At 42.2% G+C, this 16,707-nt stretch overlaps 1 protein-coding gene across 9 annotated transcripts in view; it reads left to right on the forward strand.

Annotated features, from left to right (window-relative positions):
* Positions 1 to 16,707, forward strand: part of FRMD4A (FERM domain containing 4A) — a 682,056-nt gene that overhangs the window by 632,426 nt on the left and 32,923 nt on the right. For all 9 annotated transcript variants that reach the window (XM_027559897.1, XM_027559895.1, XM_027559900.1 and 6 more), the window contains one exon: positions 14,353 to 14,486. In XM_027559897.1, the coding sequence (XP_027415698.1) occupies positions 14,353 to 14,486 (134 nt within the window). The remainder of the gene's footprint in view (positions 1 to 14,352; positions 14,487 to 16,707) is intronic.

Consider the following 16,707-nt stretch of genomic DNA (forward strand, 5'->3'; position numbering starts at 1 on the left):
CTCCAGGTTTCTTTTGAGATGCTGTTAATTTTTTAAATAAGTTGCTCAATTCTCTCTCTCCTCCTTCCTCTATTTTTCTTTTTAATTATCTTTGTACTCTTCACCCTTTGCTAAGAGTGTCAGTGAGTCCTTTTTTTTTTTTTTTTTCTGAGTCCCAGAGACTCTTAGCTGCCACCAAAAGGTGTTTATTTTCAAAGTGCTCCCATTTCAATACTCTTTAACATGAACTATTTTATTTTTAAAATTTCTGACTCTAATGAAAAGTTTTCCGAGCATGAACTTTTCACATTACAAAAAATCACATTTCATTCCCTGAGACGCTTTCCAGAGATCACACATTTATCCTGAAATCTGCCAGGTGGCTCTATTTCCCATGTTCTCTTAGGACATCTTTTCTGTAAGAAATTCATAATTGAGGATTTGTGAGGCAAATAAATATCTCTCATCATAAAGAAGGGTTCAGACCTTTCCCTCATATTTATTCCTGGGGTATCTGCCAAAACTTTTCCTTACAGCTTTTATAGATCTGCTGGGAATATGCCTTCTTCCTTCTTTTTTTTTTTTCTTCCTAAAAGTCTAAACAGAGAGATGGTCATTTCCTTCCCTTACTTTTAGGACAACGGATTTCTTTCTTCTTTGGGGGACTGTTTGTTTCAAATTTCCCCCTGCTTTCAGAGAGGAAAGCACCCCTTCTGTCTCCTGAGGTCATCAGAATTCCATATGTGTAAAAACAGATGAGCCTGGTTCCTGACAACATTCTCTTCAAGAGGATGCATTCTCATATCCGGTGCGGAGTAGCCCAGGGTCTTTTGAAAGATTGGAGCCCATTCTCCATCTCAGCCCGATGAGCACATCCTTCCCATTTGCTGGCGGGGCAGGGAGCTGCTGTTTGTGTGAGTTGGCCTTCTCCTCACATCCTGCCCCAGGGAACCAGCTGCCCATTGGGCGACAACTGGAGTTCCCCAGCTGGAACCTCTGGAAAGTCCTAGATGCGGTTTCTCCAGAGGTGGCAGAACAAGTTTTCTCCATATCCCTGCCAACAACAGCCCTAGCATCCATGAGTTCACTCCAGAGATCTCCCAAAGCCCGTTGAAAGTCACTCTCGGATCTTAAGCACATCATTAAATTCTCCTGGCTGTGTTTGGTTAGCAGTTGTCTTCTTAGAGGTCAGATCTTTTCCTCCCCTTCACTGGCCAGTTGATGAATGACTGATTTCTATAAAGGATGTGGATTGAAATATGATCATCTGATAGCCAAAGACAAAAGATATTTTCAATCTGGGCTCAAACAGATGTTGACTAGGCAGTGAGTAAGACGAAAGGTTTTCCAGAGAACTGATCTGATGCTGGTCTTCCTGGCCGTGGACCATAGGGAGACTCAGCCTCCTCAGACTAGACTTAGGGACATCATCAGCCCTGCAGGCTAATTATCTAATTGGCCCTGGGATGTAGGCTCACTCCTTACACCGCTGCCACCACCTCTCCTATTCAGGTGCATGGTATATTTCCTTCCTCCTGCTAGATAGTTTTTTGTGGCCAAACCCAAGGCTCTCTGAGGGCTGGGCTTACATCCGGTTACCTGTCTCCCTGTCTCCTGCCCCCACTGTGTACACAGGCGGTGCTTCAGAGACTTCTGTTGCTTCATTGGTGCATTGGAAGGACCCATCGGCTCCTCCTCCTCCTTTCTGCCTGTATGTTCCTCCATACATCCTGCAGAAAGAGTCTGTCTGGGCTTGCAAAGACAGATAGGACTGCATGCCAACAATGTTACAGCAAGACAAAGTTCCTCCCGTCGTGGTATTTCCATCCTTAGGATGAAAAAGACCAAACAGGAAGCTGGAATCCCAGCTCTGCCTCCTTGAGTCCTGGTGACCACTTCTATGGAAATGGGGTTAATGTTTTTGTGAGAATGAAATGAAGTAGAATATGTGGGAAGCTCCTGTTAGGGGTTCTGTAAAAATCTCCCCGTTCCCTTTTTTCTCCCATGCTTCCTGCGTGTGGACCTTCCACTAGCTTTCTGTGTTTCCTGCCTGTTCACTGTTCTTCCTCTTTACATTCTGAGGCTCCTCAGAATCGGGGTGCCAACCCCTAACAAAAGTCAGTGAGATGGTTTAATACAGGTAACCAGAAATATTGAGGTAGTGCCTGTGGTGGTCTGAGCTCTGGTCTAAACACCTTGCCAGCACTGTCTCCTTTGATCATCCCAGCTTTTGAAGAAGTCCTGCTTTCGTTCTCACAGTATAAGGGAGGTGACAGATTGAGAGAGGTCATGTAACATTGCCGAGTCCTCACAGCAAGTAAGTCACAGGAGCCGGGACACAAGCCTAGACTTGTTAACTCTAAACTGCTGGACAGTAGTATTCTGCCTCCAGAGGCTACAAGACCTGTAGAAGTTTCTCAAGGTGTATTCACAGCACTCTATCCTTATAACCTTCGTGCTGCTCGAAGATTTGACACCAATAACAAAGTATTTATGTGCTACTTAGATCTTTCACAAATATTCATAATCACTCCTATTTTTCCCAGGGTTACTACATCAATTGATTATTTCTGGACAGCCCTTTCCAAGTAGCACTTGGCTAGTGTTTGTCAGTCTATACATTTTGAAATATCACTCTTCTGGCTCCAGGAAATTGCTGTCCATCTTCATATATCATGAACCCCAAACACAGCTCAGATTAAACAGTGTTCAAGTCTACAGTTATTTGCTTTGGTCTTTTGATAAGAGGCAGAGGTCAGTCCTTTAGGTGCTGGTCGATAATTAGACATTTCCTTTTGATGTGAAGCACTTTGTAGCAATAGCTGGGAGAGGGACCAGAGCTGCCACGATGTTTGTCTGTTCTAGAGGCAGGGATGAGAAAGAAAAGAGGAGGAAGATGATACCGTATGTAAGGTTTCTTTTGTAAAATTTGTAAAAATGACTCCTAGAGGTGAGAGGGAACTGCCTCAGTAAGTCGTTTATTAACAGCTTATTTACCAGAGACGTATGCAGTGTTTCAATATTCACTTACATAACAAATCACCAGTCACAGGTGTTAGTTTCCACAAAAATCCCCTGGTCAGTAGTGTCTGAAGTACCAGATTCTTTGAGTTTGGAGAAATCTTGGGGGTTAGTTAGTTGGTCACTTTCTAGTTGGAGACATCATGGTTCTGAGAGGTTAACAACCCAAGTGTGTGTGTGTGCTCAGTTGTGACTCCATGGAGTATAGCCTGCCAGACTCCTCTGTCCATGGAATTTTCCAGACAAGGATACTGGAGTGGGTTGCCATTTCCTACTCCAGGGGAGTATTCCCAACCCAGGGATCAAACCCGCATCTCCTGCATTGGTTCAACACTGAGCCACGTGGGAAGTTCTTACAACTCGAGATCTGATACCACGAAGACCAACAAGACCTTCTAGAACTAACACCCAAAAAGATGTCCTTTTCATTATAGGGGACTGGAATGCGAAAGCAGGAAGTCAAGAAAAACATGGAGTAACAGGCAAATTTGGCCTTGGAGTACAGAATGGGGCAGGGCAAAGGCTAATAGAGTTTTGCCAAGACAACACATTGGTTATAGCAAACACCCTCTTCCAAAAACACAAGAAATGACTCTATACATGGACATCACTACATGGTCAATACTGAAATCAGATTGATTATATTCTTTGCAGCCAAAGATGAAGAAGCTCTAGACAGTCAGCAAAAACAAGACTGGGAACTTACTGTGGCTCAGATCATGAACTCCTTATTGTCAAATTCAGACTTCAAGTAAAGAAAGTAGGGAAAACCACTAGACAATTTAGGTATGACCCAAACCAAATCCCTTATGATTATACAACAGAAGTGAGAAATAGATTCAAGGGATTAAATCTGATAGAGTGCCTGAAGAACTATGGATGGAGATTCATGACACAGTACAGGAGGCAGGAAACAAGACGATCCCCAAGAAAAAAAAATGCAAAAAGGCAAAGTGGTTGTCTGAGGAGGCCTTACAAATAGCAGTGAAAAGAAGAGAAGTGAAAGGCAAAGGAAAAAAGGAAAGATATGCCCATTTGAATGCAGATTTCCAAAGAATAGCAAGGAGAGATAAGAAAACCTTCCTCAGTGACCAATGCAAAGAAATAAAGGAAGACAATAGAATGGGAAAAACTAGAGATGTCTTCGAGAAAATTAGAGATACCAAGAGAACATTTCATGCAAAGATGGGTACAATAAAGGGCAGAAATCGTATGGACCTAACAGAAGCAGAAGATATTAAGAAGAGGTGGCAAGAATACACAGAAGAACTGCACAAAAAAATCTTCATGACCCAGATAATCATGATGGTGTGATCACTCACTTAGAGCCAGACATCCTGGAATGTGAAGTCAAGTGGGCCTTAGGAAGCATTACTACAAAGAAAGCTAGTGGAGGTGATGTAATTCCAATTGAGCTCTTTCAAATCCTAAAAGATAATGCTGTGAAAGTGCTGTACTCAATATGCCAGCAAATTTGGAAAACTCAGCAGTGGCCACAGGACTGGAAAGGTCAGTTTTCATTCCAATCCCAAAGAAAGGCAATGCCAAAGAATGCTCAGACTACCGCACAACTGCACTCGTCTCACACGCTAGTAAAGTAATGCTCAAAATTCTCCAAGCCAGGCTTCAACAGTACATGAACCATGAACTTCCAGATGTTCAAGCTGGATTAGAAAAGGCAAAGGAACCAGAAATCAAATTGCCAAATTCACTGGATCATTGAAAAAGCAAGAGAGTTCCAGAAAAGCATCTACTTCTGCTTCTTTGACTACGCCAAAGCCTTTGACTGTGTGGATCACAACAAACTGTGGAAAATTCTGAAAGAGATGGGAATATCATACCACCTGATCTGCCTCTTGAGAAGTCTGTATGCAGGTCAGGAAGCAACAGTTAGAACTGGACATGGAACAACTGACTGGTTCCAAATAGGAAAAGGAGTACATCAAGACTGTATATTGTCACCCTGCTTATTTAACTTATATGCAGAGTACATCATGAGAAACGCTGGACTGGAAGAAGCACAAGCTGGAATCAAGATTGCTGGGAGAAATATCAATAACCTCAGATATGTAGATGACACCACCATTATGGCAGAAAGTAAAGAAGAACTAAAGAGCTTCTTGATGAAAGTGAAAGAGGAGAATGAAAAAGTTGGCTTAAAACTCAACATTCAGAAAGCTAAAGTCATGGCATCCTGTCCCATCACTCCATGGCACATAGATGGAGAAACAGGGGAAACAGTGGCTGACTTTATTTTCTTGGGCTCCAAAATCACTGCAGATAGTGACTGCAGCCATGAAATTAAAAGACGCTTGCTCCTTGGAAGAAAAGTTATGACGAACTTAGCATATTAAAAAGCAGAGACATTACTTTGCCAACAAAGGTCCATCTAGTCAAAGCTATGGTTTTTCCAGTAGTCATGTATGGATGTGAGAGTTAGACTATAAAGAAAGCTGAGCATTGAGAATTGATACTTTTGAACTGTGATGTTGGAGAAGACTCTTGAGTCCCTTGGACTGCAAGAAGATCCAACCAGTCCATCCTAAAGGAAATCAGTCCTGAATATTCATTGGAAGGACTGATGTTGAAGCTGAAACTCTAATACTTTGGCCATCTGATGTGAAGAACTGACTCATTTGAAAAGACCCTGATGCTGGGAAAGATTGAAGGCAGGAGGAGAAGGGGACGACAGAGGATGAGATGGTTGGATGGCATCACCAACTCAATGGACATGAGTTTGAGTAAATGCCAGGTGTTGGTGATGGACAGGGAGGCCTGGTGGGCTGCAGTCCATGGGCTCGCAAAGAGTCAGACACGACTGAGTGACTGAACTGAACTGAACTATGTTGGAAATCCAGATGTCTTTTATCCTTCACAGCTGCTCTCAAAAATAGCAGATTCCCATCTTGTTCATTTCTAAGGGTCTGAACGTATAACCTTGGATTTGTGCTGCCTGTGAAAAGGCATGTGTGTGTTCACATACCTGGAAATGGATAAATTGTAGTAACCGAGAACTTTTATACCATTCACCATGTGTAGGTGCTGATTGAAAATTATTTCTGTGCTTAGAATCCTTCCAGATGTGCTTTTAGTTGGTAAGACGCTCATTGCCCTGAGCCCCTGAGGCTCTTCTGATTGTGTTTCTCCCCTGGATTCATTCTGTTCTGTCACTTGAGAGGATGAAGAGTGAATGTCTGCCTCCCAGTTTCTAGCTGTCTGGCTATTCTACCTTTTAGATGCCACACCTGCCTTGCAGGGATGTCTGAAGGGTAACAACATCAACATCATAGAGCACTTGGGGCTCCTTCTTCTGATGCCCTTGAGTTTCTTTCTTTGGTGCTGACACTGGACACTCGGCTGCCTCCCCCCATGGTTGCCATATTTGCCTGGTTGCAGTAAGAGCCCCATAGACTCAGATCCCATAAGCTCCAGGAATGAGCAGCTGTAAGAACTCAGCACGCTTGCCCAGATGGTGCATTTCCTTTTCAGAAAGAGAGGCACTGGGAACCTCTCTTTTTCAAATGTGTTGTGACAGGAACCCCAGTTGCAGAGCTGCCTTAGCTAGAGAATGGTGGAGTAGGGAGCCCAGGACCTGCTGAACTTCCTTGACCCCCATCCCACCCTCATACACCCTAAAAAGCGTAACTACAAACCCAGGGGCTCAAGAAACAGAATTTGAAGTGTCCAGACCTCTTTCGCTTCTTCTAAAGATGAGCTTTGGAGCCCCAGTGGTGGCACAGAGCGCTTCTTTTCCTTGGCAGATGGCCTCCTGGAGCAGGGGCGAGAAAGTCATTTCAATCATCTCTCTCTTTCTGATTCTACCCGTGTGTACCCATGTGAGTATGAGCACTCACTCAAGTCTACCCTGGATACAAGCTAAATGCTCAAAGTGTGTGATCTCATTAGTCTATTTTATAGACATCCTTTTATTTATTTATTGACCACACCACATGGCATGTGGAGGGAAGATCCCCTGGAGAAGGAAATGACAGTGCACTCCAGTATACTTGCCTGGGAAATCCCATGGACAGAGGAGCCTGGCAGGCTACAGTCCATAGGGTCGCAAAGAGTCAGACACAGCACACATGGCGTGAGGAATCTTAGTTCTCCAACCAGGGATCAAACTCAGGCCTCCTGCTTTGGGAGTGCAGAGTCTTAACCACTGGATCACCAGGGAAGTCCTCTCATTAGTCTTTTCAGCAGATTGAAGAGGGCAGGTCACTTGCCCAAGGTCACTCATCTAGTGCGTGGTTTAGAATACAGATCATTTTACCCTCTCCTCACCATCCAGTTACCATGATAATAACACTCTGCATGTCTAGGCCAACCAGCTCATTTACTTTGTTAAGATTTAACTTGGTGTCTGGCACCATATTCCTACTGAAGCAACTTCAAAATTAAAGGTTGAAACAGTGCCAGCCAAGTGTTAGTGGTGCCCAATATGGAGACAGCTCTTGAACCACCACTCTATCTTATATGAGCTTGGTATTTAGGCTAATTATTAGGTTGTTGTTCAGTTGCTAAGTCATGTCCGACTCTGCGACCCCATGGACTGCAGCACGCCAGGCTTCCCTGTCACTATCTCCCAGTTTACTCAAACTCATATCCATTGAGTCAGTGATGCCATCCAACTATCTCATCCTCTGTCGCCCCCTTCTCCTCCTGCCCTCAATCTTTCCCAGCATCAGGGTCTTTTCCAGTGAGTCAGCTCTTTGCATCACATGGCCAAAGTATTAGAGCTTCAGCTTTAGCATCAGTCCTTCCAATGAATATTCAGGGTTGATTTCCTTTAAGATTGACTCATTTGATTTCCTTGCGATCCAAGGAACTCTCAAGAGTCTTCTCAAGCACCACAGTTCAAAAGCATTAATTCTTTGACACTCAGCTTTCTTTACGGTCCAACTCTCACATCCATACATGACTACTGGAAAAACCATAGCTTTGACTACATGGACATTTGTCAGCAAAATGGTGTCTCTGCTTTTGAATACATGGTCTAGGTTTGTCATAGCTTTTCTTCCAAGGAGCAAGTGCCTTTTAATTTTGTGACTGCAGTTACTGTCCATGGTGATTTTGGAGACTAGGAAAATAAAATCTGCCATAGTTTCCACTTTTTCCCTATCTATTTTCCATGAAGTGATGGTACCAGATGCCATCATCTTAGTTTTCTGAATATTGAGTTTTAAGGTAGCTTTTTCTCTCCTCTTTCACCCTCATCAAGAGGCTCTTTAGTTTCTCTTTGCTTTCCGCCATTAGAGTGGTATCATCTGCATATTTGAGGTTGTTGATATTTCTCCCATCAATCTTGATTCCAGCCTGTGATTCATCCAGCCTTACATTTCACATGATGCACTCTGCATAAAAGTTAAATAAGCAAGGTGACAATATAGAGCCTGGATGTACTTTCTTCCCAATTTGGAACCAGTCCGTTGTTCCATGTCCGGTTCTAACTGTTGCTTCTTGACCTGCACACAGCTTTCTCAGGGAGCAGATAAGGTGGGCTGCTGCTGCTGCTGCTGCTAAGTCGCTTCAGTCCTGTCCGACTCTGTGCGACCCCATAGATGGCAGCCCATCAGGCTCCCCCGTTCCTGGAATTCTCCAGGCAAGAACACTGGAGTGGGTTGCCGTTTTCTTCTCCAATGCATGAAAGTGAAAAGTGAAAGTGAAGTTGCTCAGTCGTATCCGACTCTTCGCGACACCATGGACTGCAGCCCACCAGGCTCCTCCGTCCATGGGATTTTCCAGGCAAGAGTACTGGAGTGGGGTGCCATTGCCTTAGTATTCCCATTTCCTGAAGAATTTTCCACGGATTGTTGTGATCCACACAGTCAAAGGCTTTAGCGTAGTCAATGAAGCAGAAGTGGATGTTTTTCTGGAATTCCCTTGCTTTTTCTGTGATCCAACGAATGTTGGTTATTTGGTCTCTGGTTCCTCTGCCTTTTCTAAATCCAGCTTGTCCATCTGGAAGTTCTCAGTTCATGTACTGCTGAAGCCTAGCTTGAAGGATTTTGAGCATTACCTTGCTAGCATGTGAAATGAGTGCAATTGTGTGGTAGTCTGAACATCCTTTGGCATTGCCTTTCTTTGGGATTGGAATGAAAACTGACCTTTCCAGTCCTGTGGCCACTGCTGAGTTTTTCAAATTTGCTGGTATATTGAGTACAGCACTTTACTAACAGCATAAACTTTTAGGATTTTAAATAACTCAACTGGAATTCCATCGCCTCCACTAGCTTTGTTCATAGTGATGCTCCTAAGGCCCACTTGACTTTACACTCCAGGATGTCTGGCTGTAGACAATGATGACACCATCATGGTTATCTGGGTCATTAAGAGCTGTTTTGTATAGTTCTGTGTATTCTTGCCACCTCTTCTTAATCTTCTGCTTCTGTTAGGTCCTCACCATTTTTGTCCTTTATTGTGCACATTTTTCCATGAAATGTTCCCTTGGTATCTCTGATTTTCTTGAAGAGATCTCTAGTCTTTCCCATTCTATTTTTTCCCTCTATTTCTTTGCATTGTTCTCTGAGGAAGGCTTTCTTATCTCTCCTTGCTATTCTCTAGAACTAGGTAAATCTTTCCCTTTCTCCTTTGCCTTTTGCTTCTCTTCTTTTCTCAGCTATTTGTAAGCCCTCCTCAGACAACCATGTTGCCTTCTTACATTTCTTTTTCTTTGAGATGGTTTTGGTCACAGATTCCTGTTCTTCAGACACTCCATCTACTAGATTTAATTCCTTGAATCTACTTGTCACTTCCACTGAATAGACATCAGGGATTTGATTTAGGTCATACCTGAATTGGCCTAGTGGTTTTCCCTACTTTCTTCAATTTAAGCCTGAATTTTGCAATAAGGAGCTGATGGTCTCAACCACAGTCAGCTCCCGGTCTTGTTTTTGCTGACTGTATAGAGCTTCTCTATCTTCAGCTGCAAAGAATATGACCAGTCGAACTTCGGCATTGCCCATCTGGTGATGTCCGTGTGTAGAGTCATCTCTTGTGTTGTTGGAAGAGGGTGTTTGCTATGACCAGTGTGTGCTCTGGCAAAACTCCTTTAGCCTTTGCCCTACTTCATTTTGTATTCCAAGGATAAACTTGCTTATTACTCCAGGTATCTCTTGACCTCCTACTTTTGCATTCCAATTGCCTGTGATGAAAAGGACATCTTTTTTTGGTGTTAGTTCTAGAAGGTACTGTAAATCTTCATAGAACCATTCAAATACAGCTTTTTGGCATTAGTGGTTGGGGCATAGAGTTGGATTACTGTGATGTTGAATGGTTTGCCTTGGAAGCAAACCAAGATCATTTTTGAGATAGCACCTGAGTACTGCATTCTCAACTCTTCTGTGGACTATGAGGGTTATCGCATTTCTTCTAAGAGATTTTTGGCCACAGTAGTAGATATATTGGTCATTTGAATTAAATTTGCTGATTCCTGTCCAGTTTAGTTCACTGATTTCTAAAATGTTGATGTTCACATTTTAGGAATTATTTAGGCTAATTATTGTAAATAATAATAATTTAGGTAGTGCTAATGAGCTCAAATTGCCAACATCCACTGGATCATCGAAAAAGCAAGAGAGTTCCAGAAAAACATCTATTTCTGCTTTATTGATTATACCAAAGCCTTTGACTGTGTGGATCACAATAAACTGTGGAAAATTCTGAAAGAGATGGGAATACCAGACCACCTGACCTGCCTCTTGAGAAATTTGTATACAGATCAGGAAGCAACAGTTTGATCTGGACATGGAACAACAGACTGGTTCCAAATAGGAAAAGGAGCACGTCAAGGCTGTATATTGTCACCCTGCTTATTTAACTTATATGCAGAGTACATCATGAGAAATGCTGGGCTGGAAGAAGCACAAGCTGGAATCAAGATTGCCAGGTGAAATATCAATAATCTCAGATATGCAGATGACAGCACCCTTATGGCAGAAAGTGAAGAGGAACTAAAAAGCCTCTTGATGAAAGTGAAAGAGGAGAGTGAAAATGTTGGCTTAAAGCTCAACATTCAGAAAACTAAGATCATGGCATCTGGTCCCATCACTTCATGGCAAATAGATGGGGAAACAGTGGAAACAGTGTCAGACTTTATTTTTTTGGCCTCCAAAATCCCTGCAGATGGTGACTGCAGCCATGAAATTAAAAGACGCTTACTCCTTGGAAGGAAAGTTATGACCAACCTAGACAGCATATTCAAAAGCAGAGACATTACTTTGCCAACAAAGGTCCGTCTAGTCAAGGCTATAGTTTTTCCAGTGGTCATGTATGGATGTGAGAGTTGGACTGTGGAGAAAGCTGAGCACCGAATAATTGATGCCTTTGAACTGTGGTGTTGGAGAAGACTCTTGAGAGTCCCTTGGACTGCAAGGAGATCCAGCCAGTCCATTCTAAAGGAGATCAGCCCTGGGTGTTCTTTGGAAGGAATGATGCTAAAGCTGAAACTCCAGTACTTTGGCCACCTCATGTGAAGAGGTGACTCATTGGAAAAGACTCTGATGCTGGGAGGGATTGGGGACAGGAGGAAAAGGCAATGACAGAGGATGAGATGGCTGGATGGCATCACCGACTTGATGGACGTGAGTTTGAGTGAACTCCAGGGGTTGGTAATGGACAGCGAGGCCTGGTGTGCTGCAATTCATGGAGTCACAAAGAGTCGGACACAACTGAGCGACTGAACTGAACTGAATGAGCTCAAAACCAAAGCTTAACTAATCTCATAACTAGAGGTCAGATCATCCAGAAACACTGTGCTTTACCACCCAGAGTTTAATGTTGTGATTTTTCCCATCCTTTAAATATAATTCATTCTTAGATTAGACTTCATAAATCATCATTTCCTATTGAGAGGTTAGGTAGAGGTGAGAGGGAAAACAATGAATGTTTCATTTGTGCTAGAAATCCTTTAATCTTCTTGGACCCAAGTTTCCCCAGGTCTGTTTTTTAAATCTAAAGTCTGACTTCCTTCCAGTATTATTTTATATTCTTATTAATCCTTTCAATGATGAAATAGAGCTTAGCTCATTAAATTTTCCTGTGTCTTCACCTGTGGTTGGTGACTATGGCTAAAAGAATGAAATTAAGATTCAAAATGGTTTTTTAATAGCTGTGTTATGTTAGATGGATATAGACTGGATATAGTTCAGGACTAATAAACTGGGGGTAATTGACTTATGGGGGTAGAAAACCTGAAGCATTTCAGAAAGCGGAGCCTGCAGTAGTGTCCAGCCATGTGTTACATTAGCACACCATATGGATTTAGAATCTGAGAGAGACGCGGTCATAGACACTTTGTGAGGGTCAAGTTTTCATTTGCATTTACTGTTGAATTTGGAAACATGCAACTAACTGAAGCATGATGAAATCCAGGAAAGAGCTTCAAAAATGATTAAAAGCTTGGAAGGCTGATTCTATAAAGAAACCACTTACAGGGACTAGATTTCTTTACCAAGATGAGATACAACTTAATTATAGCATGCTGCGATTCATGGGGTCACAAAGAGTTGGACACGACTGAGTGACTGAACTGAACTGAAGCATATGATTGACAACAGTATTTGTTTATTCAAGCTAATATGTATTAGCCAGTATGGAGACAAAAATGGTCCATTCCTGCAGTGATGGAAATTCTCTGTTTCAAGTTAGAATGGAGTAGGGGGTAGGGGAAGCCTAAAATGGAGTCAAAGTGTACCTAAACATTGAAAATTCTTGAGGATTAAGGTTATAAGAACCTAGGTGCCTGGTAATTGAGGGAACATGGAGACACCTGCTCAGAGCCTAAAGAAGAAAGAAGAATCAGATATATATGGGACTGATTGGAGCATCGCAGGGTTTTTAGTGTAAAAGCATGGAAGTCTTTTTTTTCTAGTATTGATTCTGAGACACCTTCTTTAACCACTGGAAGTAACAGAACAGTTGACTCTTGAGAATTCCTTTTGGATTATTCTCAAATCTGTCTTCCATTCACTGAATCGTCCCAAAATGCTTCCTAAGGAAATATAGTTCCCACCCCTCCCTACAGCAAATCCTGCTGGGATTTTTATTGGGATTACAGTGATTCACTGGTTTAGTTCCTGAAGAATTGACATCATTACAACACCAAGCCTCCAGTCCATGACCAGAGTACTTCCCTATCTTGTTTGAGGTCTTGTTTTTCTCATCAGAGTATTCTACTTTTCATTGTGGAGATCCGTCCACCTTTCACTAGATGAATCTCTAGGTATTCGATGTCGTTTGATGCTGTTGCAGATCTCATGACAGGGGCCCCTTGAAGGCACACCAATCCATTTCTAAGATTTTGCTCTCCATGGCACAAGAAGCAAAGTAATAAGCAACGTTTCCTTTCCCAGGGAGTCAAAGTGCCTTGTGTAACCATCCAGGTAGAAAAGGTATAATAGCTTCACTGCGGGAAACCTATTTCAGAGTCCAAACATTGCAGCCCAGAAACGATTCTTCTGATCTAACGTAAATCTCTCCAGTTGGCATTTCAGCTTATTTTCCTTTTGTTTGGTTTACAGTTTGCCTTACACAATGGTTTCCTATCTAGCAGGCTGCTATTTGAATCAGCAAGCAGATATTTCTATGCTGCATGTAAAAATAGGGATAACTTTTATTAGGAGGGAATTTGCTCATGATTCAGTCTTGCATTCAAAAACTACAATAAAAATCTCATTTTATTTTTTAACTATATGTGCTTAGCTAAAAAGACCAAAAGAAAATGCTTATTGGTGGTTACCTCTGGGTGACTAGCTTATGGATTATTTTTATACCTGTCTACATTGTCAGATTTTTATGATAAACATGCATTATCTTTGTACTAAGAAAAAAATAAACACTTTAAATTGAAAGAAATTAAAACTATGTATTAAAATGACTGGCTCAGGAATTCCCTGGCAGCCCAGTGGTTAGGACTCTGTGCTTTCGTTATCAAGGGTGCAATTTCAATCCCTAGTGGGAGAACTAAGATCCCTCAAGCTGTGTGGCATGGCCAAAAAAAATTAAACAAATGACTGGCTCAATTTACTTCCCCTTCTTGGTGCAAAATATTTATCAAAATTTGCTAGTGAAATTAAAATGGATGTATGACACATCTTAAGATAATCAAGGAAGAGAAACTTCTCTTTCGGGCATGTACATTTCCCTGTCAGTCTTTCTGACCAGTTGCAAATTACCCAGAGTGCTGAGAAGTTGTTCCTCAAGCTTGGAGCCCCAAGCACCTGTTTATTTCACACTCCGTTGATTCCAGGGGTAAATCCCACATCCACAGCGTGGGCTTCGGTTCAGTTCCTTTGTGGTCCAGATGTGCATCCCTTCGTCAACTGGCCTGGTAACCCTGCTGTTAATTGACAGGTTCTCAGGAATCGGATAGCTCTCAGTCGGCCAAGAAAGACATGCTGGCGGCCTTGAAATCCAGGCAGGAAGCTCTGGAGGAAACACTGCGCCAGCGGCTGGAGGAGCTGAAGAAACTCTGCCTCCGAGAAGCGGTGAGTACCCTCAGTTCATCCTGTGTGCTCATCCGTGCTCGTGTATTTATAAAAGGCAAGCGTGGGCATCACAGTGGGCCTAAGAGGGAAGCAGGACCTCTTCTGTTGATGACACCCAGCCCCTGGGATGAGCATCCCTCATCTTGGACCATAGTGAAACACTCTGACAGCAGTGAAAGCACGTCTTGGCAGAATTCCCAGTGAGAACCTCCCCCCAGGGGCCAAATGACAAGTAGTAATAACAGTCATGATAGCAACGGTAAACAGCAACATTTGCACAGTACCTCATAGTTTATAAAGCATTTCCTCATAGGACAGGACCATGTTGGATGGAATGGTTTGCCATCTTCCTAAGACTTTGTGCCTGAGTTTATCAGTGTTATGGCTTTTGTTTTTCTTGAGTATATTTCAGATTTATTTTTGTTGAGATCATAGTGAGAAGCACCTTTAGGGATCAACAAGGAAATCAGGATTTCCTCTGATATATCTTTAAAACTCATGATCTGGTGTGTGTCTTTTAGTGTTTGGTTATTTTTTTTTTTTTTTGGTAGATGATGCTTTTTTTCCTTTAGTTTTTTCTATTTTGTTTGTTTTTACAGCAGGTCTTTGGTTACCTATTTTAAATATATCAGTGTCTACATGTCAGTCCCAAACTCCTAATCTATACCTCCCCCTGGTAATCATAAATTCATTCTCTAAGTCTGTAAATCTGTTTCTGCTTAGTAAATAAGTTCATTTGTACCATTTTTTTTTTGCATTTCACATGTATTTTTTGATGTCGTATGATATTTGTCTCTCTCTGTCTGACTTACTTCACTTTGAATGACAGTCTCCAGTCCGTCCATGTTGCTGCAAGTGGCATTATTTCCTTCTTTTTGATGGCTGAGGACTATTCCACTGTATCTATGTGCCACATCTTCTTTATCCGTTCATCTGTCAGTGGACGTTTTAGGTTGCCTCCATGTCTTGGCTACTACAAACAGTACTGCAGTGAACCCTGGGGTGTGTGTATACTTTCGAAAAAAGTTTTTCTGGTTTCAGAAAAGTTTTTCTCCAGACATATGCCCAGGAGTTGGATTGCTCCTAGACATATATCTGGATCATATGGTAGCTCTGTTTTTACTTTTTTGAGGAACCTCCATGCTGTTTCCCACAGTGGCTGCACCAGTTTACATTCCCACCGACAATGTAGGAGGGTTCCCTTTTCTGCACAGCCTCTCCAGCATTCATTATTTGTAGACTTTTTGGTTACGGCCATTGAGACTGGTGTGAGGTGATACCTCACTGTAGTTACAGTTTGTGTTTCCCTAATAATTAGTGATGTTGAGCATCTTTTCATGTGCTTTTTTGGCCATCTGTATGTTTTCTTTGTAGAAATGTCTATTTAGGTCTTTGGCCTATTTTTTGATTGGGTTGTTTACTTTTTGGATATTGAGCTGCATGAGCTGTTTGTAAATGAAATCTTAGCCTAATCATCTAAAAAATATTCTAATTTATGCAAAGCAGTGCTTCCTCAGGTATACACACACACACACACACACACACACGTCTCGCATCTCATTGAGATTTAGGGGCTGTAGCAGATCGCTATTTATATTTATTTCTGTGTCTTTTTCCACCACCTTCTGCTTATTCCACAGTTCTTTGTTACGTTTGAAGGCTTGATTTCTTTTAATGCAATTCACATTACTGTGAGCGTGCTTGCACACAGATATGATGGGGTGGGAACCCTTGGGGGAGAGATAGTCCTGCATGTAACAGTACAAGGAGCTCTGTTGGTCAAAAACTCCCAAAGGGAAGTGGAAAGGTGTTCCCAAACTAACTTGAAGAGTGTTACTCCCCTCCCCCAAATCATAATGCCTTACTCCGGGAAGAATGAAAGCAGGGGCCACAGAAGGAGATCACATTACAGTTCAACTTGGCTTAATTATGCTCTGGATTGATTTAAACTGGAGCCAGCTCAAAGCAGACCCACATTAGCGCAAATCCTTTGCAAATCTTGGGAAAAGCAGTTGGCCCGGCTGGGGGATGTGCTCTGTGATACTGTTAATATCAGCAAGCTCTTTATAAAGAATGCATTGGAAAGACTGAGACAACATGGGTGTGGGTATCTGCAGTTGTTAATTTGTAAAGCCTTATTTTTCTTTTAATAAAGGCAGCATCCTTAAACCCAGCAGAGAACCAGCACTAGAAAACTGGTGAAACATGTCCGGGCAAGGTC

This window comes from Bos indicus x Bos taurus, chromosome 13 (assembly GCF_003369695.1).
Source record: "Bos indicus x Bos taurus breed Angus x Brahman F1 hybrid chromosome 13, Bos_hybrid_MaternalHap_v2.0, whole genome shotgun sequence".
Taxonomy (NCBI): domain Eukaryota; kingdom Metazoa; phylum Chordata; class Mammalia; order Artiodactyla; family Bovidae; genus Bos; species Bos indicus x Bos taurus.